Source organism: Leuciscus leuciscus, assembly GCF_965113295.1.
Source record: "Leuciscus leuciscus genome assembly, chromosome: 1".
NCBI classification, from domain to species: Eukaryota; Metazoa; Chordata; class Actinopteri; order Cypriniformes; family Leuciscidae; genus Leuciscus; species Leuciscus leuciscus.
Window position 1 is genome coordinate 4,047,513 of NC_138725.1, and position 23,313 is coordinate 4,070,825.

The window sequence follows — 23,313 nt, forward strand, 5'->3', positions numbered from 1 at the left end:
AAGTTTTCATTGAGTTTGACCTGCCTATACAGATTTTAGCCGATTCCGATTTCATCTTTTTAACCACTTTACAGCACACACAAATATTTATTTTCTATATACAGTGGGGGCAACAAGTATTTGACACACTGCCAATTTTGCAGGTTACAAAGCATGTAGAAGTCTGTAATTTTTATCATAGGTATACTCTTCAACTGTGAGTGACGGAATCTAAAACAAAAATCCAGAAAAACACATTGTATGATTTTTAAGTAATTAATTTGCATTTTATTGCATGACATAAGTATTTGATACATCAGAAAAGCAGAACTTAATATTTGGGACAGAAACCTTTGTTTGCAATTACAGAGATCATACGTTTCCTGTAGTTCTTGACCAGATTTGCACACACTGCAGAAGGGATTTTGGCCCACTCCTCCATACAGACTGAAGAAACTGTAGGGTAATGGGAATGGCTCAGGTGGAGTGAGGGTTTGGTGAGCAAACAGAGTCTCGGTCAGAAGACGTCAGATGATATGGAGTGATGAATGACGAAAGGAGAAGGCAAGGTTTGTTGCAACAACAATGGTTTTATTTTATGTTATCATGAAGGTTGACCTTGGTTCAATGCATTGTCTGTGTGCTATAGAAAGGAATAACAAAAAAATAATGACAATGGTCAACTAACACAAGTTGAACAATTCTACAAATCAACAAAGGAAATATAAATTTACTAATCACTTATACTAATAATACACTTATAATCACTTAAACTGAACAGGCTTTAAAACAGTTCAGACAAACAATCTTCCCACATGGCTCATGGCACATGTCTGGCAAACAAAGAAATCAGTTAACAGAGTGACAGTAGTGATGTTACATATGACACTGAAGCTTCGATGCGCGTATCACACAAGCGAAACAATTTCTAGTGAAGCCCCGTATCGGGGTGTGTATTGGTTTACTAGAGTCACGTGATCGATGACAAACAAAGCCTCACTGTCTCTCCAGTCACGTGCGCGTTTCGCTTTGGGGTGTCAGAAGGCTCGAACTCCAGATCGTATTTAACCCTCTGGGGTCTGAGGTGTTTTCTGGGCCCTGGAGGTGTTCTGACATGCTCTGACATTTGTGCTTATTTCTGTTACTTGTGACATTTTCATGGCTTAAGTCTGATTACACTGTATTCAGCACAAACTCTGCTACAATAATATATCAGCAGCATGTGTGTAAAAGTTTGTAGTTTTGAGATAATGACGTTTATGCGTGGTTTGTGAAAATACAAAAAAAAATTGTCACTGAAATAAGGTCATGAAACCCATACTGATTATTTCTTCACAATACTTTTGAAAATTGTATCACGTAGCCTAGAATATTTGCTCTAAAACTATGTGAAAATCATCCTGACTGCTCATTCAGATAAGACAATATATTGATTTAAAAATTTTACGACGTGTTTTGTGTCAAAAAGCTTTATGCGGAGAGGAGTGATCACCTCATTACTATGTATGTTTTCGCACCTTAGAAAGACAAAGACCCTCCCTAATGGCCCTATTAGGAGCTTATCAGGGCCCATCATTCTGAGCAACCTTGCACAAGAATGAGGAGATTTAAAAAAGAATGGCTGTTTGATTGTTAGGGCCTCCAGGACCAAAGAAAGATCCCAAATAGAAACCAAATAAGATCCCAAAAAGGGGGCCGCGGGGTATTCATCCTCCTGGCTCCTCTAAGGAAGCGGATGATGAGCTCGTTCCTTCCTATCGCACGGCTGCGCGTCGGCTCAGCGAACGCTGTAATAGCCGCAAAATAAACTTTGAGTGTGGAAGGGGACCTGCCCTTGTCCAACAGCTCTTGAAGGAAGGAAAGCACCCACGAAACCCCACATGTGCGTGGATCCAGGCTCTTTGTAGCGCACCATTTGGAGAACACTGACCATTTAGACGCGTAGAGTCTTCTTGTAGAAGGAGCTCTAGACTGCGTGATCGTGTTCACGACCCCTTTTGGCAAAGCAACGGGTATCCGTTGATTATCCACACATGCAGAGACCAGCGCTCTGGATGGTGATGCCAAATTGATCCACCGGCTTGAGAGAGAAGATCTCTCCTCACCGGGATCGGCCATGGGGCTACGTGCAACAGCCTCACCAGCTCTGGGAACCAGGTTTGGTTCTCCCATCACGGGGCTATGAGGAGCACTGAGTGGCGCGTTTCCCTGATCCTCTTGTGGACCATTTTCCCGGGGGAATGTTGTCCCTGGACAGTCTGTCTGGGCCGACTTTCCTGTGGCCCGGTATATGCGAGGCTCTCAGCGAGCGCAACCAGTGATGGGCCCACACGAGAAGGCGTTCTGTCAGTTTGCAGAGGTTCCTGGATCTGACACCGCCCCGGTGATTAACGTAGGACACCACGGACATGTTGTCCGTGCGAACCAGTACGTGGTGGCCCCGCAGGTGTGGGAGGAAGTGCTTCAGGGCATTCTCGACCGCTATCATCTCTAGACAGTTTATGTGAAGGCTTTTCTCCCGGTCTGACCAGAGGCCATAAGCCGGTCTGCCCTCGAAAAGAGCGCCCCAACCGAGGTTAAAGGCGTCCGTCGAGATCAGCTTTTGGTACGAGACAACTCCCATTGTCACTCCCAACTGGTACCATTCAGCTGCTATCCAGGGCTGCAGAGCTGAAACGCAGTTCTGAAACACTCTGATTCGCGAGCCGCCGGCAGCCCAGGCTCGGTGAGGCACTCGTTCATAGACAGTACGCAGTAGACCCAGCCCGAGCACTGCTGCAGCTGTCGCCATATAGCCCAGCATTCTCTGAAATCTTTTCAGAGGAACAACGCTGGAAAGACGCCGCCAGGTGCCGAACACAACGCGTGCGCTGTGTCGACAAGCGGGCCGTCATAACCACAGAGTCCAGCTCTATTCCCAGAAAAGAGGTTGACTCTTTTGTGAGCTCTTGGAGCTCCAGTGAGCTCTTGGTCCAGTTGACCGTGAGACCCAGGCTTTCCAGATGGCTGAGAAGCACTGTTCTGTAAGATTTGAGTTCTCTCTCTGACTGTGCCAAAATCAGCCAATCGTCCAAATAGTCCAAGATTTGGTACCCTGACTTCTCAGGGGAGGGAGGGCCGCGTCCATGCACTTTGTGAATGTACGGGGTGCTAAAGACAGGCCGAATGGCAGGACGGTGTATTGAAATACCTGACCGTCGAAGGCGAATCTCGAGAATGGCCTGTGACGGAGTATAATCTGAATCTAAACCAGTCCCTCGGGTGAATTTGCGCGAGGATTTGTCTGGTTGTGAGCATTTTGAATGGCCGTCTCATGAGAGCTTTGTTCAAATATCTCAGATCTAAGATAGGTCTGAGAGCTCCGTCCTTCTTGGGTACGAGGAAGTAACGACTGTAAAAGCCTGACTCGCTCAGAGAAGGATGTACCGGTTCTATCGCCCCCTTGCACAGCAGCTTTGCTATTTCTGCTCGAAGTAGGTGTGCAACTTCCAGATTCACTCTCGTCTCGGTCCGTGCTCGAAAGCGCGGGGGCCGGCGAGCGAACTGTAGTGAATAGCCCTGCTTAACAGTATTCAGCACCCATTCTGACACGCCCGGAATCGCTTCCCATGCTTTTGCATGCATAGTCAAGTCAAGTCAAGTCAAGTCAAGTTTATTTATATAGCGCTTTTCACAACATAGGTTGTATCAAAGCAGCTTCACAGTAATAAATTAAAACAATACATCAATGTTTGTTTCTAGTGGAACGTCCACGTTTGGTAATGCTGATCAATAGTATCGTTGATTGATTAATTAAATTAAATATCCCCAAATATCCCCAACTGAGCAAGCCAAAGGCAACAGTGGCAAGGAACCGAAAAACTCCATCAGGTGACCTAATGGAGAAAAAAAAAAAACCTTGGGAGAACCCAGGCTCAGTCGGGGGCCAGTTCTCCTCTGGCGTTTATGAACTAGAGGTCAGATTTACCTGTCAGATTAAAATAATTATATGAATGCCTGGCTGAAGAGATGCGTCTTTAATCTAGTTTTAAACTGGGAGAGCGAGTCTGAGCAACGAACAGTATCAGGAAGGCTATTCCAGAGTTTTGGAGCTAAATGTGAAAATGCTCTCCCTCCTTTGGTGGATCTGGATATCCTAGGTATGACCAAAAGCCTCGAATTTAGTGATCTTAATGAGCGCGATGGATTATAGGGTGATAGAAGATCGGTTAAATAGACTGGAGCTAAGCCGTTTAGGGCTTTATAAGTCAGTAGCAATACCTTGTAATTAATACGGAACTTTATAGGTAACCAATGTAGTGATGATAAAATTGGTGTTATATGATCATATTTTCTTGATCTAGTAAGAACTCTAGCAGCTGCATTTTGGACTAACTGTAGCTTGTTTAATGAGGACGCAGGACAACCGGCCAACAAAGCATTACAGTAATCTAGTCTCGAGGTCATGAATGCATGAACTAACTTTTCTGCATCAGAAACAGATAGCATATTACGTAGCTTAGCAATGTTTCTAAGGTGGAAAAAGGCTGTTCTTGTAACATATGAAATATGATTTTCAAAAGACAGGTTGCAGTCTAATATAACACCCAGGTCTTTTACTGTAGAGGATGAAGTAACAGGACATCCTACTATGTTAAAGTTATATTGTGAGAGGTTTTGTGGGCGGTTTTTTGAACCGATGATTAGTACCTCTGTCTTGTCTGAATTTAATAAAAGAAAATTGCACGTCATCCAATCTTTTATATCTTTAACACACTCTGTCAATTTGGATAATTTAGCGTTTTCATCTGGCCGTGATGAAATATAGATTTGAGTGTCATCAGCATAACAATGGAAACTAATTCCATGTTTCCTTATAATATTTCCAAGTGGCAGCATATATATTGAGAATAATAGAGGGCCTAACACAGATCCCTGCGGCACTCCATAGTTTACTGGAGTTATGATCGATTTTTCTCCATTTAAATAAACAAAATGGTAGCGGTCAGATAAATACGATCTAAACCAGCTTAATGCTTGTCCTTGAACACCAGTATAATTTTGTAGTCGATCTAAGAGTATTGTATGATCTATAGTATCAAACGCAGCACTAAGATCAAGTAAAACTAATATTGAGATACAGCCTTGGTCAGAAGCTAAAAGTAAATCATTTGTGATTTTAACGAGCGCAGTTTCAGTGCTATGATGCGGTCTGAATCCTGACTGAAACTTTTCATAGATGTCATTTTCTTGCAAGAAAGAGCCTAGTTGAGCGGACACAACTTTTTCTAGTATTTTAGACATAAAAGGTAGATTTGAAATGGGTCTATAATTTGCTAGATTATGTGGATCTAATTGTGGTTTCTTAATGAGAGGTTTTATAACTGCCAGTTTAAATGTTCTTGGAACATGACCTAAAGATAAAGATGAGTTAATAATATTGAGGAGAGGCTCTTCCACTATAGGTAACACTTCTTTCAATAGTTTAGTTGGTATAGAATCTAGTAAACATGTTGTTGTTTTAGATGAAGTGATAAGTTTATTTAACTCTTTTTGTTCTATAGTTGTAAAGCTCTGTAATTGTTCTTGCGGGGTGATAATTGAGGCTAAATTATAAGGCGCGATTGAAGATTGAACATTTACAATTGTGGTTCTGATGTTTTCTATTTTCTCAGTGAAGAACTTCATAAAATCATTACTACTAAACTGTAACGGGATATTTTGTTCGGGTGACATCTGTTTATTTGTTAGTCTAGCCACGGTGTTAAATAAAAACCTTGGATTATTTTGGTTATTTTCTATTAGTTTGCGGAGATGCTCAGCCCTGGCCGCTTTTAGGGCCTTTTTATAACGTGACATACTGTCTTTCCACGTGATTCTAAAGACCTCTAAATTAGTTTGTTTCCATTTACGCTCTAAAATTCGGGTTTCTCTCTTTAGAACATGCGTAGTATTGTTGTACCACGGTGCTTTAATTTTCTCTCTGACCTTTTTGAATCTAATAGGTGCAACAACATCCAATGTTCTAGAGAGAATGGTGCTCATAGTGCTAGTTAGTTCTTCTAGTTCATCTGTTTGTTTGGGTTCAGGCAGCAGCTGAGACAAATCAGATAAGCAATTCGAGAAATTATCTATGGTGGATGGAAGGATTGTTCTGCCTGGTTGATAACGCGGCGCCGCATGACATATTACAGCAGTACGCAATATGCAAGTTACCATGTAATGGTCAGTGACTTCATCACTTTGCGGTATAATATCTATATCGGTTGGATTGGTTCCATGTGATATAATTAAATCGAGTGTATGATTAAGACGATGAGTTGGTCCGGTGACGTTTTGCTTGACCCCAAATTAATTTAATAAATCTGTAAACGCAGCCCCTAACGCATCATTTGGATTATCTACGTGTATGTTAAAATCTCCAACAATTAATGCTTTATCGACATTGACTAATAGGTCTGAGAGAAAATCTGCAAACTCTTGTAGGAAATCAGCGTAAGGCCCAGGCGGTCTATATACGGTAGCCAAGGCTAGAGATAATAGGGATGTTTTTCTAACATCTAAGAGCGTAACATTTAGTACAGACGGGGCTCATGCTTGTAGGAGTATCCTGGTGGAGTAGACTCATTTAGACCGAAATAATCATTTGGTTTAAGCCAGGTTTCAGTAAGGCAAAGTACATCGAAGCTATTATCTGTGACTATTTCATTTACAATAACTGCCTTAGGTGTGAGTGATCTAATGTTTAGAAGACCTAGCTTTAGAAATTGTTTTTGTTTACTAATAGCAACATTTTCTGTTTTAATAACAATTAGATTTTTCCTAGATCCTGCAGTGGATTTATTATTTGATCTCACTAAACGAGGAATAGACACGGTTTCTATGCAATATTCTACACTAGTATTTATATCAGTTAAATTGGTGCAGCAGAGACTATGATTTGGACTTTTGGTTAGTAGTCAAAAGGTATTTAACATTTTGGAGATGTTATCCGACAGAAGATCTGCTCCGAATCTGCTTGGGTGTAAGCCATCAGCACGGAAAAGCCTAGGACGCTCCCAAAACAGATTCCAATTATTTACAAAGAGCAGTTTCTGCTCATTGCACCTCACAATCAGAGAGGAACTGCAACCAGTTCAGAAGCCGGAAGTGTACTGAGAGTGAAACTTCTCGCCTTATTAGACATTCTCTGATGTTACTCATGTATCGCAAAACATTATTGGATAATTCTTATAATTGACATTTCTCTGGGCCAATCGGAATCTTAGCACTTTTTCTCTTGGCCAATCGGAATCTTAGCACTTGCGTCAGAATCTTGAAGCACACAGCGTCAACTGAGCTCACCATTGGATGAGACGCCTGGCTACCGTGTGAGTCTAATGTAAACTCACGCATCGCGCATGACATGTCCAATTCGCGAACTAATGACTCCTTTGAACCGATTCATTTTAATGAATGGTTAAAACAACTCATCTTTCCAACTCAGGAGATGTCTGAATCGGTGTTTAACTAATCAGTAACACTTTACAATAAGGTTCTATTTATTACATAAAAAGTACAGTTTGCTTACTCAAGCTTAAGCTTTAAAATAAATAAAACCACTTGTTTGTTTTTTTGAAAAGCATATGACTACATTTTTCCACACAGTGCTATCAAGAATCTTAGCTGTGCAGAATTTGCCAATTTCAAACAAGCCTAGAGTTGGCAACCCTGTGATTAATTACTGTGGCTCCGCCCTAAAGATGTCCAGATTGCCTGTGAGAGCTAAATCAAGCTGTTATGAATCATAAATAACGCTGGCAACAGTGCAGCTGATTTAGGGTTAAGTTGTAGCGCAGTGTGGATCTTAATAGAAGTGCTGCAGGGTTTTTTTTGAAAGAGACTCTTGATTTCTGTCTAGCCTTGGATGATTGCTCTTCATGGCTGTGAGGGAGATATGTGTTTGGAAAGGGCTCATTTTAGCCCTTTTCCTCTTTGCTGTTGATGGACAGAAAAGGCCGTAAGTACTATGGGCTTTGAAGTGAAAAGTGGCCTAATGTCTAATCTATGCTGAATGATGCAGTTGTAAAGATGGCAAAATGAAGCACCAAAGCATTAAATGTTTAAGTTCATTAATCATGTTGTACTCGTTCCCATCTAGTGTTCAAATGATGAATGGGACCAACCAAACTATTCATTAACACTTGTTTTTTTATATAAGTCCCTGTTGAATGGAGTTTGTGTGCTGTTGGAGTTATTGTTCCTCAAATATATTGCTGTACAAAAATGGCTGTATTGTGCTCTTATTTTGGGACCATGGCACATTGTTGTTAAATCAGAGGGTTTCCCGTGTGTGTGTGGGTTTTTTTATTTATTTATTTTTTACGTTTGGTACTTCAACCCACTCTCTGATGGAGATAACCACTTTGGCTTATTTTTGATGCACAGACCTGGCAACCCTGTGGCAGCCACTTTCTGTGGATGTTCAACCAACATGTAAATGTTTTGACCTGATTCCCTTTGGTCTCTGAACCTAAACTTCATGATGTTTACACAGGTTATTCATGGTGACTTTCCCTGCAGTGATTGAAACTGGATCTGATGCCAAATTGTGTGCAAGTCTTCTGAAACCCCAAGAGAGTCTCACAATGACAGTTTCTCTGCTTGATGACAAAAGGATAACTCGACTTGTGCAGCAAGTTTCTTCAAAGCCATTTCATCAGTGCTTTAGTTTCCAGGTCTGTTGTCATGAGACTTTTTCTTTTCTTTTTTTTTGTCTGAGTTAACTGAGTTGTCCACAGGCTCCTCAAGTAGATGGAGAATCTGTGCAGATGCTGAAGGTAGATGTTCAAGGGAAGGTCTTCAAAGCGACTGAAGAGAGAAAAGTCATGTTCAGACGTTACCTGCCTTTGACCTTCATCCAGACAGACAAACCCATCTACAATCCAGGACAAACAGGTGAGCTGTGATTGTCCCTTGGTTTAATATTAGAGGTGTATATAGTCCAGTACGCTACAAGTTCTGATTGTCTACAAGTGCATTATGCAAATAATATGAGTTTATCTGTCTTTGCAGTGAATTTCAGAGTTGTCACCATGGATGCCAAATTTGTGCCACTTGATCAGATGGTAAGGTCTGGCCATGAACAAATTGCAAATTTATTGCAGGTTATTTTTACGTGCACAGTTTTGCAGTTCTCTTCAATGATTGCTGCAATAGTGTCTATTTTAAATGCTTAATATTCCTGTCTTTGTCTTTCAGTACAATCTGGTGGTTGTGGAGGTGAGAATTTGTTCTGGTCCGAGTCTTTGAATGGAGCCACTGCCACTTTCTGTACATTTTGTTTGCCGTTTTATAAGCTGTTCATTGTTTTAATAGGACAATAATAATAACCGCATTGGTCAGTGGACAAACGTTTCCTCAACGGAGTGGATATTGCAGCTTTCTCACAAGTTAAACCCAGAGGCTCAGATGGGGATGTACACACTAAAGGCTTTTATTGGCGACCAAATGATCTCCCATGTTTTTGAAGTGAAAAAATATGGTAAGTTATTGTGAATGATGTGCAACAGTTCAGAGACAGATCTGAGGTCTTACAGCGTTTTTATTTCTGGTTTAGTTTTGCCCAAGTTTGACGTGACTGTAAACGCACCACAGACGTACAGCGTTGCAGATGTGGGACTGAAAGTCGAGGCTTGTGCCAAGTGAGTGAAACGTACAGATATTATCTTGTCTTGGGGTTGGTCAGTTCTTAATTTTGTCCCTTGTGATGTTTCCCAGATACACGTATGGCAAACCTGTACCCGGTCTAGCCTTGGTGGAAGTGTGCCGTGATCCTTTTCCATTCGTTGTGGTTCCTGATGTGACCCGTCGTTGCCTGACTAAAACTGCAAAGGTTTGACTCCTGCCTTACAGTGGAGGGTTTTTCTTGTGCTTGACTTTAATGTGACTCTTTGTTCTGTTACCAGATGAATGCCACAGGCTGTGCCTCCCTTAGCGTCGCTACATCAGTGTTTTTCAACACTGAATTTGAAAATAATATGCAAGATACTTTTCTTGTAAATGTGAATGTCACTGAGGTGGGAACAGGTGAGCTTTTGGCTGATCTGAACCAATGGTACTTGCTTTAAAGTTTGTTTGCAGTTCTCTTTTTTTATTTTTTTATATTGTATCTCTCCACCCCCCCAGATGTAGTCATGTCAAAATCTGCAACAGTGTCCATTACATTTGAAGTCGGCAGAGTTATATTTTTGGACATCCCAGAATATTTTGAACCTGGATCAATGATTAATGGGAAGGCAAGTATAATTAATTCCTTGTTGCAGAAGCCTTCACATTGGTTCCCTTTCCTAACCTTGATCATTCCCAAAAGATCTCAGTGTCTCGTTTTGATGGAACTCCAATCGCAAACAAAGCGGTTTATCTCCTGGATAACAGCTGGCCCAACAAACTGCTGCTGAATCTGACCACAAACCAGAAAGGACTGGCCTCATTCTCCCTCAGCGCTGCTAGTCTTCCTAAAGCCGCTCTGAATCTGGTGGTACGATTTGCTCTGTGTTTTGTGAAGTGTTGACTCCGATCTCTGTAGATCTCAATTTCTCTCGCAAGAAACCAATTCCATTCGTTGTTCCCCAGGCAAGTGCTACTCCAGCGGTTGTCAATGGTTACAAATCGCCATACTTCACTACAGATACAAGGGTTGTTCGGCTTCTCCAACCTGATTCTCCTAACAACCCATCTAGTGAACTGACTATAGTGAAGCTTGAGCAGCCACTCAAATGTGGTGCTGCGTTTCCAGTGACCGTGAAGTATTCTTTTGGAGAGACTGGTGACTACAGCGTTGACATCATCTATATGGTGAGTGGATATCAGGTTTTTTTATTTTTTTTTATAATCATTGCTCTCGACTGTTTATGCACCCACTTGTTTTGTGTTTTTCAGGTCTTGTCCAGAGGATTGATCGTCCTCCATGGATTTCAGACGGTCAAAGCGAGGGCTTCTAATACAGTCACGAGCGGCTCGGTGTCTTTCCAGCTGTCTGTCAGTGTCGATATGGCTCCAGTAGTGCAGATTCTGGTCTACTGTGTTCTGCCCAGTGAGAATGTTGTTGTTGGTAGTGCGTCGTTTGAAACCGAAATGTGTCTCCGAAACAAAGTATGATGTGCATTAGCACTTTTTTGGCTTTAAGTGGGGTATGATGACGTGTCCTAAAGCGTGTTGGTCCTTGTTCCAGGTGTCTCTACAGTTCTCTCCTGCTACGGCCGTTCCTGCTGAGGGAAATGTTCTGACTGTCTCTGCTCAAGCAGGATCTCTGTGTGGCATCAGTGCTGTAGATCAGAGCATCTGGATCTTGGAGCCAGGAAGACGTCTGAGTGCGAAAATGGTATCCTTGTGCAGTTGATTTAAAATTCTTGTTGGCTTTGACTGACATTCAGGCTCAGCTTTAGAATTTGAGTAATGCTGAGAGAAATTGAACAAACCTATTCTGTTATGATTATAGCAGTTTTAGTGTACATCTTAACATACATTTATGTACTCTGTGACATAACATTCCAAACAGTAATGAATTTTGTTCAACATTTTTTCAAAAGTGACCTTTTTTTCATGGTTTCAGGTGTTTGACTTGCTCCCGGTGCGATCACTATCAGGTTACCCAAACAGCGTTCAGGATGAACCAGAGTGTCTAGGTTTTCGACCACGTCTAGCTTTTGACATAGATCCTGCCTACACTTCTCCTACAAATCAAGTGTACACAACCTTCAAGGTAGAAAACTGTATTTTGTGACTACATGGTCACAAACTGAGTCATTGACTTTAAATCTGTCTTGTGTTTTGACTTGTCTCTCTGACAGAGCCTGGGAATGAAGATCGCAACAAATCTCGCTGTACAAGCCCCTCCGTGCCCGCTGTATCGCAGATTCCCAGATGGTAGGTCTATGCAGAGAGGCTGTTCTTTCAGTGAAAAATTCTGCATGACTTGGTGAACTTGCATTCAGTTATGTGAGGATTACCTTATGAAAAAGTATACTTGAGTGATGTCCAAGTGTATTTAAGTATACGTTATGTAGTACATATACTGTCAATATGTACTAGTAGTAAACTTGTAAGTGTACTATTTTAATACCGCTTGGGACTAAATTGGCCCACTTTTAGAATATAAAAGTGTTTAAGTGTAAGAGTAGTAAACTAAGTGCACAACTAGTTCACAATTGCGTTTCTCATTTGTACTGCAAGTGAATTTATGGGTATACTAGTAGTTTACGAATTTAATACATGTAACCATTTTTTAGTTTATGAAAGTACACTTTGAAGTATACTCGGTAAACTAGTTTAGTAGTTTTATACTAGTTATTTAAGTGAATTTAACATCATACTTGTAGTTTACTAATTTTATATTTTTGCTCTTTCGGTGCTAAGCTACTAGTTTAGTAGTTGTATACTGCAAGTTTTTTGGAGCACCTAGCTTGCAGAGAGAGAAGGGGGGAGGACTCGATAATGATCTCTCTGAAGCTTTCCCTAAGTGACTCGTGGGGACAGGTCTGTTGTTCTGGAGACCCTCAGCGGGCCCATAAAAGGTGTCGGGGCAATTTGGCACAGACTTTCTGGCGTTAGGCCCTGATTTGCATCTGAGTCAGGAGGTTGAAGCTTTAGGAGTCTTTAGAAATGTGTTCATTGTTTGCAGAAAGAATCATGATTCTAGTCCATGCGCTACAGTAAGTTTCATAAAGGGAACATTTTAAACGGTTGAATCTTATTTTTGCCAAAGACTGTGCCTTGATCAGGTTCAGAACGATGATCAAAACACAGTTGGAGTCCAACACCCCAAAAGCTTCAGTTGCTTTCTTTTCATGGGTTATGCTTCATTTCATTTGGAAATATTAAGCAGTTTTGATTTACACGCCGTTTAATGTTTGATCACATTATCTTACATTTGCGTGAGCAATCTTCTATCACTTGTTTCAGCTTCTATGTTTTGATCCGGAGATTCTGTACTAGATGTGTCATAGCGCCCCCTACCATATAACAGTGAAAACATGGACAGCTGGAATTCAGTCAATGGTGGGGAAAGAGTAAAGTAGAAGTTAATTCCTATACACTACCAGTGGACTAGCCTACACAAAAAATCAGATACGCAGCATTAGAAATGTTTTATATCAATATTTTCTAACAATGTAAGTTTCATAAGACTGTATATGAAAAACGATGTAAAATTATATTTAATGGGCTACTTGATCAAGAGTTCAAACAACTAGGATACTTAATTATACTTTTGTATATCTCGATCAAAAGATTGAGTACAAGTACAGGCCAAATATACGTTTCTCTCAGTACAAGTCAAGTACACATGTAACTAAGTATATTTGAGAAGTGTATATAAAATGTAGACTGAAAGTATGCTTTCTTATTTTTAGTTGAAAATAAGTATACTAATAGCACACTTAGGCGGCGTTCACATATCGCGCCTAAAAACGCATAGAAAACGCTAGGCGCGCCGCGTTCTCCTTTTTCCAAAGCGCTCGGGTGGTTGCGCTCCGGAGGCGTCTGTCGTTGCTAAGCTTGGTTCTTGTCACGTGACCTGCGGTGCGCTCGCGGCATTCTTAAAAGTTGAGATGTTTTTATCTCGATGCGGCGCGGACGCGCTTGGAAAAAACGAGCGCGTCGCACCGCGTCACTTCCATTATGAGCGCGCATACCGCGCGCCTACATTTGAAATAACGAACTTGCGCGCGCAAAAGACGCGATATGTGAACAGGCCCTTAAACATTTTTTTTGTAAGGGTTATCACTGTTCAAGATCAGGTTCAGTTTCTTATTTTATTTACTATTCCACCCGAAAGCTTGATGCTATCTGAACATGTTAGTTTATAAGACAGAGTGTAATGTTTTTTAAAAAAGTATTTATTAAGCTACTCAAACAAAATAGTAAACAAGTACAAGCCAAGAATACTTAATTATACTTTAAGTAGCCTATATCTCGATCAACAAGTATAGGCCAATTTGAAGTGTATTTCTGAGAAGTACATACAAAGTATACTTTTTAGTTTAAAAGTATACTAATAGCGCACTAATAAACCTTTTTTTGTGAGGGTACTACTTGTGGATCAACAAATTGTTGGGTGTTTTAATCATTTCCATAAATGCAATAAGAGGGGCAGTTATGAACCCTGTTTATTCTGCAGATACTAAGACAGTTTGGTGTAAAATTGCTTGTCTTTCAGTGGTGGTTTTGAATGGACCCGACACTTCCTCTTTTGAAGTGACTGTCAGGACTTACTTTCCAGAAACATGGCTCTGGCAGCTTGCTCGTGTGGGGTTCGTGAAGCATCTTGTTCCTTCTAAAGCTACTTGCGCAGTTTTTCTCCCTGTTCCCCTTATTTTTCTCCTGTCTTTCAGAAACACTGGATCAACACGAGTTCCCCTCACTGTTCCTGACACCATCACCACATGGGAGACTGAGGCGTTCTGCCTGTCTTCAAAAGGTTTTGGTCTGGCTCCTCCTGCTCTGCTGACAGTCTTCCAGCCCTTCTTCCTGGAGCTCTCCCTGCCATACTCCATTGTCCGTGGGGAGTCTTTTGAGCTGAAGGCCACAGTCTTCAGCTATCTGTCCAAGTGCATCATGGTCTGCCATGGTTTCTTTTATAATTCATCTGTATAGAGAAGGTCATGTGTCTTTGCTCCATGTGTTCTGTTTCATTGGCAGGTTAAAGTAACTCCAGCTTCATCCACTGCCTTCACTCTTAAACCATATACTGATCCGTATTCATCCTGTCTTTGTGCCAATGGGAGAAAGACCTTCAAATGGATTCTCTCAGCTTCTGTTCTTGGTCAGTTTTGGATCCTCTCTAAATTAAGTGTATATTAAGGGTGTTGCTCACTTCCTGTCTGTCACTGCAGGAACTGTCAATGTGACTGTCAGTGCTTCAGCTGAAGCATCCCAGACCCGATGTGGCACTGAAGTCGTGACTGTGCCTACGAGAGGACGCATCGACGTAGTCATTCGAAGTCTACTTGTCCTGGTAAGTGTTAACTAGCCTTCTGTAGTCTGGTCATGGAGCTCATGCTGCTTTACTGATGTGGTGTTATTGCTTCTATAGCCTGAAGGAGTTGAAAGGACAAACACCCAGAGTTGGTTACTGTGTCCAAAGGGTTTGTTTGCACTCCATGATTCCCAAATACGTTCTCCCTGTATAGCCAAACATTAGCCTAGCTCTAAAATGCTGAGCCCTTCTCTTGTCTGCAGGAAAAGATCTTTCTGAAGACATGACTCTGAGATTTCCAACAAACATGGTTCAAGGATCTGCCAGATGCTCAGTTTCAGTCCTTGGTACTACATTTCATTCAGTAGAAACTGACGTGAAGTTTGGTAGAATAACTGTTTCTGATGTGGGTTTTATGCTTGACCTCTTGTAGGGGACATAATGGGTCGTGCGCTGAAGAATCTAAATGGGTTATTACAGATGCCATCTGGCTGTGGAGAACAGAATATGATCATTCTTGCTCCAAATATTTACATCCTACTGTACCTGAAGGTCACAGGGCAACTCACCGCAGCCATCCGAGAGACTGCCACAGGCTTCCTTCAGAGCGGTATGGATGACCAAATCCACTTTATATATGTAGGAGACTCAATTTCAAGGTAGCTTTGTCCTGCTCTTCCCATTGGACTATCACTTACATGTGCTGTATGATCTAATCAGGATACCAAGGACAACTGAACTTCAGACACAGCGATGGATCATACAGCACATTTGGTTATGATGAATCAAATACATGGTGAGTTTCACACTGTCCTACTGTTGTGTATAATCTGTCGTGGCACAAACAGTTTGTTTACTTTGTCAACCTTTTTCACGACCAGGTTGACTGCCTTTGTCATGAGGTCCTTTGGTCTAGCGAGGCAATTTGTCTTCATTGATCCACATGTCCTGCAGACTGCAAAGGATTGGCTGATCAGCAAGCAGGGTTCAGACGGCTGTTTCATGCAGCAGGGAACTCTGTACCATAGTGACATGAAGGTGCATTACATGTTTCTAAATGCACTGGACAATGGACTGGTCTTCTAAATCAGTCTCCTTTTCTTTCTTTTAAGGGTGGAGTTGGTGACAGTGTGACCATGACTGCCTACATTGTTGCATCGCTGCTTGAACTAGGTGTCCCCACCACGGTAACCAATCCAGTAGTTGTATAAGCTCCTTGCAGATGACCCTCCTGTTCTGGCTGACTGATATGCGCTTTTTTTTTTTTTTAAGGATCCTGTCATTACCAACGGTCTGTCATGCTTGAGGCCTGTCGTTGGGAACCTTGGAAACACTTATGTCACGGCTCTGCTGGCCTACACCTTCAGTCTGGCCGGAGAGACCACCACTCGATCACAGCTTTTAACTGCCTTGAACAACCTTGCAATTTCTGAAGGTAAGATTTACCAGCCTCTTGATGTTGATTCATCAGGGTCTTTGGCATCAACTTTCTCACCTCCATCTTATCCTAAGGCACTAAGGTCCATTGGTCTCAGACGACATCTGGTGATACTCTGGCGGTGGAGATCAGCTCTTACGTGTTGCTAGCGGTTCTTGCTGTTCAGCCTCTCACGGCAGCTAATCTGGGTTATGCTAACCGCATTGTCAACTGGCTCGTGGCCCAGCAGAATCCCTATGGAGGGTTTTCCTCCACCCAGGTGCCTCTGACTACCAAACATGAGTGCAATCATTTTAAGGATTTATTTTAATCTTGTACTTGTTTTTAGGACACTGTGGTGGCTCTTCAGGCTCTGTCTGTGTACGCTGCTCAAGTGTTCAGCTTGGACGGCTCCAGCACTGTTACCGTACAGTCCTCAGTAGTAGGAGGAGACTCTTATAGCTTCAAAGTGAATCGGGACAACAGGCTGCTGTATCAGGAGAAGCCACTGAAGAACGTTCCAGGCAAATATAGTGTTAAAGCATCAGGATCCTCTTGTGTGTCTGTGCAGGTCTGTATCTTCATCCCATCTATCTATATTTGTTGTGCACAGCCAAATCTAAATGTGTTTTGTTTGATTTTTCTACTCGTACTATAGGTTGCGTGTTTCTACAACATCCCAACACCCGTTAAAGTCTCCATGACGCTGAGTGTCGAAGCGAAGGTGACTGGAGACTGCCAACCACTTGGAGCCAATCTCATGTTGAAGTTCACTGTGAAGTAAGCCGCATTGTGTCCTGTAACCAACTGATGTTTATGACTCATTAACCGTTTGTCACAGACTCAAGTGTCTTATATCATTGGAATCCTTGGGTCAAGCCGAACAAAAATGGCCTCAAGGATTTCATTTCCGGTATGCAAATTTTTCCGCCATATTGGATTTTGTCCAAAACCTACTTTTGCGAACTAGTCCCTGGTTTTTTGCCCGATCGGAACCAAACCAGTGCAGAAATGTTCACAGGGGTCTGATTATCAATAATTATCGAAAAAAAGTTGAAATTTCGATCCACGGTTGCTAAGGGATGTCAAAACGTTCGAAGGAGGCGGAGCCTATTTTACTAAAATGGCTATAACTCGTGAACGAAATGAGATATTTTCACCAAACTCGGTACACATGTGTATGGGTTCAGTTTGGGGTGACAGTAAAAAAATCGCGACGATTGAGCACTAGGTGGCGCTATAACATGAAAAAAACATGAAAAGGGCTATAACCACCTGACCATTAGTCAGATTGACTTGAAAATTGGTATGCAGTGTCTTGGTCCAAGGCCCCATGTATATCTATGAGGACATTGGTGTATCTGAAAAAACATGGCCGCCATTGGCCAATGAAGTTTGAGCACCTATTAGACAAGGTTAACGGAGGCCGATCGGAACGAAACTCGATGGGCATGTTCGAGTCATGGCCCTAGAGGTCTGTAAGAATTTTGAAAGAAATCGGCCACTAGTTGGCGCTAACGAGTTTTATGGCTCTGTAATCACGTGGCACAATATGCATATCATTTGATAGATCTGCTCATGCTGAACAACTTTGCCTCAAGAACCATTGCTGTCAATCAAACCGTTCATTAATTATTTGCAAATATGTTAAAAGCCTACTTTTGCGAACTAGTCCTAGGTTTTTTACCCGATCGGAACCAGACCAGTCTAGGACAATTTTATGGACTCTCTAGATCAATAATTATCGAAAAAAAGTTGAACTTTTGCATTTGGATGGCTGTAATAGGGTCATTTATAAAATGGGCGTGGCAAAATACATTAAAAAGCCTATAAATCCTAAATGAAAACTCAGAACTTCACAAAAATTGGTGAGCATATGTGACATAACATCATTAACAAGCTTGCCCAATTTTATGGAGATCGGACCAAAGGTGGCGCTATAACTGTTAAAAAGCTTTAAAACCATATATTACCAATGGTAAATTGCCTGCATTGGCTGTAAATGGTCTTTTTAATCTATGATCATATAATTTTCATATAATAATGTTCAAAACTAGTGCAGTACAATTCTCTGGACTCTCTAGATCAGTAATTATCAAAAAAAGTTGAACTACTTCATTTGGATGGCTATAATAGGGTCACATCAAAATGTGGCCTTGACCAAGTGTCCCCGAAAGCTTATATCTTTTAAGATGCTCAGATCTTCTTAAAAACAAGTCAGAACATGTGAAATATCACTCTGAACAAGCATGAAAAATTTCAGACAGATCGGACAAAATTTGACTCTATAACAGTTTAAAAAGGTGAAAATAATATGAATACAATGGCATATTAAGCCAATAAGTGGTATTTTACTGCCCCCTGCTGTTTAAAATAGTTATTTTGTCATATTGTTTCTATAATTCATATTTAGACTTTATAAAATCATTATTTTAACATTTACAATTACATTTAGTCAATCCATCTGTTAAAGTATTAGTGTGTGTGTGTAAGCATGCATTATGGAGTTAACATGGAAAGACTGGTTTGCTTTAGTGCAGAAAACTAGTGAAAATCATGAAGATTAAACTGAAACTGAGCCAATAATGGTCTTCTAGTGCCCTCTGCTGGCCATTCTACTTATTAATGAAGTCTTTTGACATGTGCTTTTGAATTCATAATTAGACATTGTAAGTCATAGTAAATAATACTAGAATGTGGTGTATCAAGGTAAATCATGCTAGAACATGGTAAATCATGGTAAACTATGCCAGAACAGGGTAAATCATGGTAAACCATGGTAAATCATGATAAACTATGGTAAATCATGCTAGAATGTGGAAAATCATGCTAAATCATGCTAGAACATGGTAAATCAAGGTAAACTAAGATGAATTTATGGTAAACTATGCTAGAACAGGGTAAATCATGGTAAACCATGGTAAATCATGATAAACTATGGTAAATCATGCTAGAATGTGGTATATCATGGTAAATCATGCTAGAACATGGTAAATCAAGGTAAACTAAGATGAATTCATGGTAAACTATGCTAGAACAGGGTAAATCATGGTAAACCATGGTAAATCACAATAAACTATGGTAAATCATGCTAAAATGTGGTATATCATGGTAAATCATGCTAAAACATGGTAAATCAAAGTAAATGAAGTAAATCATGCTAAATGTGGTATATCATGGTAAATCATGCTAAAACATGGTAAATCAAAGTAAATTAAGATAAAATCATGGTAAACTATGCTAGAACATGGTAAATAATGGTAAACCATGGTAAATCATGATAAACTATGGTAAATCATGCTAGAATGTGATATATCATGGTAAATCATGATAAAGGGAAGCTGTGTTCTTGGTCTGGACTAAACCTCTTTTTCACCCTCATTCAGATACAATGGTGTAAAATCAAGCACTAACATGGTTCTAGTTGACATTAAGCTCCTGTCAGGCTTCACGGCAGATGCGTCACTGGTTTGTATTTAAGATGATTTAGAAAGTCCCAAGATGCTTGAAGCTCCTTCAATTGTAATTGTGCAAATGATGATGTTCCCCTCAGCTTGGTTCTTCACCCCAAACGTTTGCCCCACTAGTGGAGCGGGTTGATGTTGAAGATGATCATGTCCTAGTGTATCTGAAAGAGGTGAGACTGGGTATATTACTAGCTGCCATCTTGAGTGTTGTGTATTTGCTGTTCATCCTTTCTGTCTTGTAGGTTCCCAAAGGCGTCCCCATGAGTTACACTCTGCTGCTGAAACAGGTTCTTGCAGTGGAAAATCTCAAGCCAGCAGTCATCAATGTTTATGACTACTATCAGCCAAGTACGCTTTCATCCTAACCATGCTTTGCTCTGGCTGAATTCACTGTTAAATGAGTTCATTTTCTGTTCCTATTTCAGGTGATTCATTTGAGACCACCTACACATCTTCCTGTCCATGATTTGATTCAGTACTGGCTGTAGGACATGTGACTTGAATAAAACCACTATACAACCAGTTCTGTTGCCTCTTGTTGCTGACTGCACTTTTGCACTGCACTTTCCTTGATCTTTTGACAGTTAAGAGTTCATTACACTATAAAATACCCTGTAAGTTTCAAAACTTCCTTATTTCAAAAACTGCCTTTATTGAAACCAGGGCCAGAAAACCAAGGCATCTCAAGTGGAGACTTGTCACCTCACAGGGCAGTTGTAGACTGCCTTTGCAGAATAATATCAATGCCTGTAAGCTTGTTTGAGATGCGCCTTGCTTCGCCTGAGATGTGAGTAGGCGGCTGCCGTGAAAAGTGAAAAGTGCAGGCAAACCGGACAGTTCTCTCTTCTCGCAGTGGATCAGACAGCTGCGAGATCAAAAATGGATATCGCGGGATTCACGCTTGTGCACAGTGTTGCTAAAACTGGATGTGTTTTAAGTTCTGTTGCTTTTATATAAAAATAAATATAATGAACAAGACGCCCAGAGTATGTATTTAATTCCATTCCAAAAACATGTTTATCAATCTTTTTTTCTTTAAAGGTGGTATCAGCGATTTCAGGCCCAAACATAAATGTTCACATTCATCTAATCTTACCTAACGATCCGCTAGCTGCCCACCCCATAAGCATGCCGTCAAAAAAAACGCGTCTCTGTAGGCAGCCTAGGCTCTGAGATCTGCACACAAAAACAGTTGTCTTCACCCAGTTTAGCCAAACACTCAAAACCCAAACAAATAGTGTTCCAACCAATCACTGACAGGGGTGGGTGTTGTGAGGTTTTGCGCTCGTGCACGGCTGCCTATGACGAGCCTAGGCTGCCTACAGAGACGCGTTTTTTTTTGATGGCATGCTTATGGGGCGGGCAGCTAGCGGATCGTTAGGTAAGATTAGATGAATGTGAACATTTATGTTTGGGCCTGAAATCGCTGATACCACCTTTAATACGACACGTTTTCTTTAAATAAAAATTGCAATGCATAACCCATTGAGATCGCACTGTCAGATAGTTTGAGAATATTCACACATAACGTATACACATAAAACATAGTTTTAAAATAATTTTTAAAAAAAGAACAATTCATCACGGTTGTTTTAGCTAATGATCATTAAGCTGTGTCGTCAGCAAGTCGTTTCCCATCATGCTTTTGATCAGCGCAGTCGGTGGAGAGCAACTGCGCTCGACTGCAGAATTTGACACATCCCGCCTTGCGCTCTCGAGAGTTTTTTGACATATGTTAGCATGACATCAGAGCAAGGCGGACCCAAGGGGGCAATCATTCGGAATAAACTGAATTTTCCCCGGGCGCTGTCATTGATTAGCAGACCATCACCTGCTGTTAACATTCCATTGACTCCCATTCATTTTGGCGTCACTTTGACTGTGAATAACTTTACATCTGAGGCTTTAAAGACTCCATTTGTCCATTATTTATTTCTAAAGAAACATGAAAAAGTATAAAAGGCTCCATTACCTTGTATCTTACGCTATGGCCCTGTAGAAGCAGTTTTTGTAAAAGTAGGCTAACGATTGATTCATAACCACGCGACTCTCTGTCGCACAGTAGAGAGATTACCGTATGGACAGGAGGAGAAGCTCGCGGGCAATTGGGGGGACGTGTCAAGAAGAGACCGTCATTCTTGCCTTCAAAAAGTTCACTTTTGAAAACTTGATTACAGTCAGCAATGTGGTATGAGGACAGCAATGCTAGAGCCTTTATGTAAACGGGTCACGTGCTGTGTTTGTCCAGTCAATATTATTGACACCGCAAATAAGGACTTTAGCCCGGGATTTAGGAATGTGCAGTGTGAAACGGCAGCTTATGAATAACCAGGATAACCAGAATTCCTCAGATGTTCCTCGGTTATGCGCAACAGAATGATAGTCACCCCTGCAATTGCTGAAAAATAAGCAATTTAACAAAAGTTAAGGGTCAAGAGCCCAACTAAAGCAAACGCTGATCACCATGATGGGGACCTCAAAGAAAACATTTTCAACCATCATCTAAACATCTGTTGACTCTCAATAAGAACTTCTGTAGACGTCTGATAGAAATAGTCAATCTGTTTAGTACAGAGATGGGAAGTAACGAAGTACAAATACTTCGTTACAGTACTCAAGTAGATTTTTCTGATATTTTTACTTTACTTTACTATTTATTTTTATTATTACTTTTTACTTTTACTCCTTACATTTTAACTTGAATATCGGTACTTTCTACTCCTTACATTTAAAGGAGTCATAACTTAGTATTACATTGGATACCTACTGCTGTATTATAGTCTTTCAGGCCCTTCTAAAAAAGAAAAGTGGAAAAAAAATAAACACAGACCTACTTTTACCCTTATTTCTGAAGGCATTATTGTCTCGCGAGATCAATGCGATGTTTTGGCTGTCATGGACGCTCATTTTAATAATGCAAATGATGGGCGCGTTGATTGGTTGAAGGAAGGAGGGGGGTTGACACGCAGGTAACTTCAGCATCATTACAAACTGACATCATGGCGCAAGTGGTGAATGAACCCGACTCGGCCGCGACCTACGGGATTCAACCCTACATGTTTGAGCCGGACTCTGAACCAGAGCTGGAAAGGGAAGATGTAGAGTTGTTGGAAGGACGTCTACATCAAGATGTCTCTGAATGGTAAAGACAATCATTTTGACTGAGACATACATTAACATCGGTAACGAGCTAAAACGTTTGTTGCTATTTTCTCCCACATAGGTTTACCTTTTATTTAATGTCGATTACATTAACGGAGATGTAGTCTACTTATTTTATCAGCTTACAGTGGTTATTGAGATGAGACGTTTACTATCATGTGCTGTTTTTGCCTTGTTTCACGTTATTTAGACATTCAATATTTTTCTTCTTTAGACAGGTAACGTGTTGTTTTTCTTCATGTTTATTATTACTTGACTGTTTGTTTTATTTATCTATGTATCGTTATCTATTCTATAAAAAATCAATACAATGATATGTTGTCATAGTTATATAATATACAATTCTATGAAAA

The 23,313-nt window shown here is 40.9% G+C and overlaps 1 protein-coding gene across 1 annotated transcript; it reads left to right on the top strand.

Annotated features, from left to right (window-relative positions):
• The first annotated feature begins 7,835 nt into the window (after positions 1-7,835).
• On the top strand, positions 7,836-20,321 carry LOC309506382 (alpha-2-macroglobulin-like protein 1). The gene is made up of 34 exons (XM_082180279.1): positions 7,836-7,957; positions 8,495-8,675; positions 8,739-8,895; positions 9,013-9,065; positions 9,199-9,219; positions 9,316-9,481; positions 9,557-9,641; positions 9,718-9,832; positions 9,906-10,026; positions 10,126-10,235; positions 10,310-10,477; positions 10,573-10,794; positions 10,879-11,091; positions 11,171-11,320; positions 11,552-11,701; positions 11,790-11,865; positions 14,156-14,249; positions 14,331-14,556; positions 14,638-14,761; positions 14,832-14,953; positions 15,032-15,083; positions 15,178-15,261; positions 15,348-15,524; positions 15,635-15,710; positions 15,796-15,952; positions 16,027-16,101; positions 16,187-16,349; positions 16,427-16,611; positions 16,681-16,902; positions 16,990-17,111; positions 19,718-19,799; positions 19,885-19,968; positions 20,041-20,146; positions 20,224-20,321. The coding sequence occupies exons 1-34, from the start codon at positions 7,878-7,880 to the stop codon at positions 20,262-20,264; spliced, it is 4,260 nt and encodes a 1,419-aa protein (XP_082036405.1). The 5' UTR covers positions 7,836-7,877; the 3' UTR covers positions 20,265-20,321.
• The last annotated feature ends 2,992 nt before the right edge of the window (positions 20,322-23,313 follow it).

Bases quoted from the DNA above. Each gene is read 5' to 3' on its own strand.
- LOC309506382 (XM_082180279.1), top strand. From the start codon at position 7,878: ATGGCTGTGAGGGAGATATGTGTTTGGAAAGGGCTCATTTTAGCCCTT. The intron at 9,066-9,198 runs GTAAGGTCTGGC...TTTGTCTTTCAG, and splicing joins TTGTGCCACTTGATCAGATG to TACAATCTGGTGGTTGTGGA. The intron at 11,702-11,789 runs GTAGAAAACTGT...TCTCTCTGACAG, and splicing joins AAGTGTACACAACCTTCAAG to AGCCTGGGAATGAAGATCGC.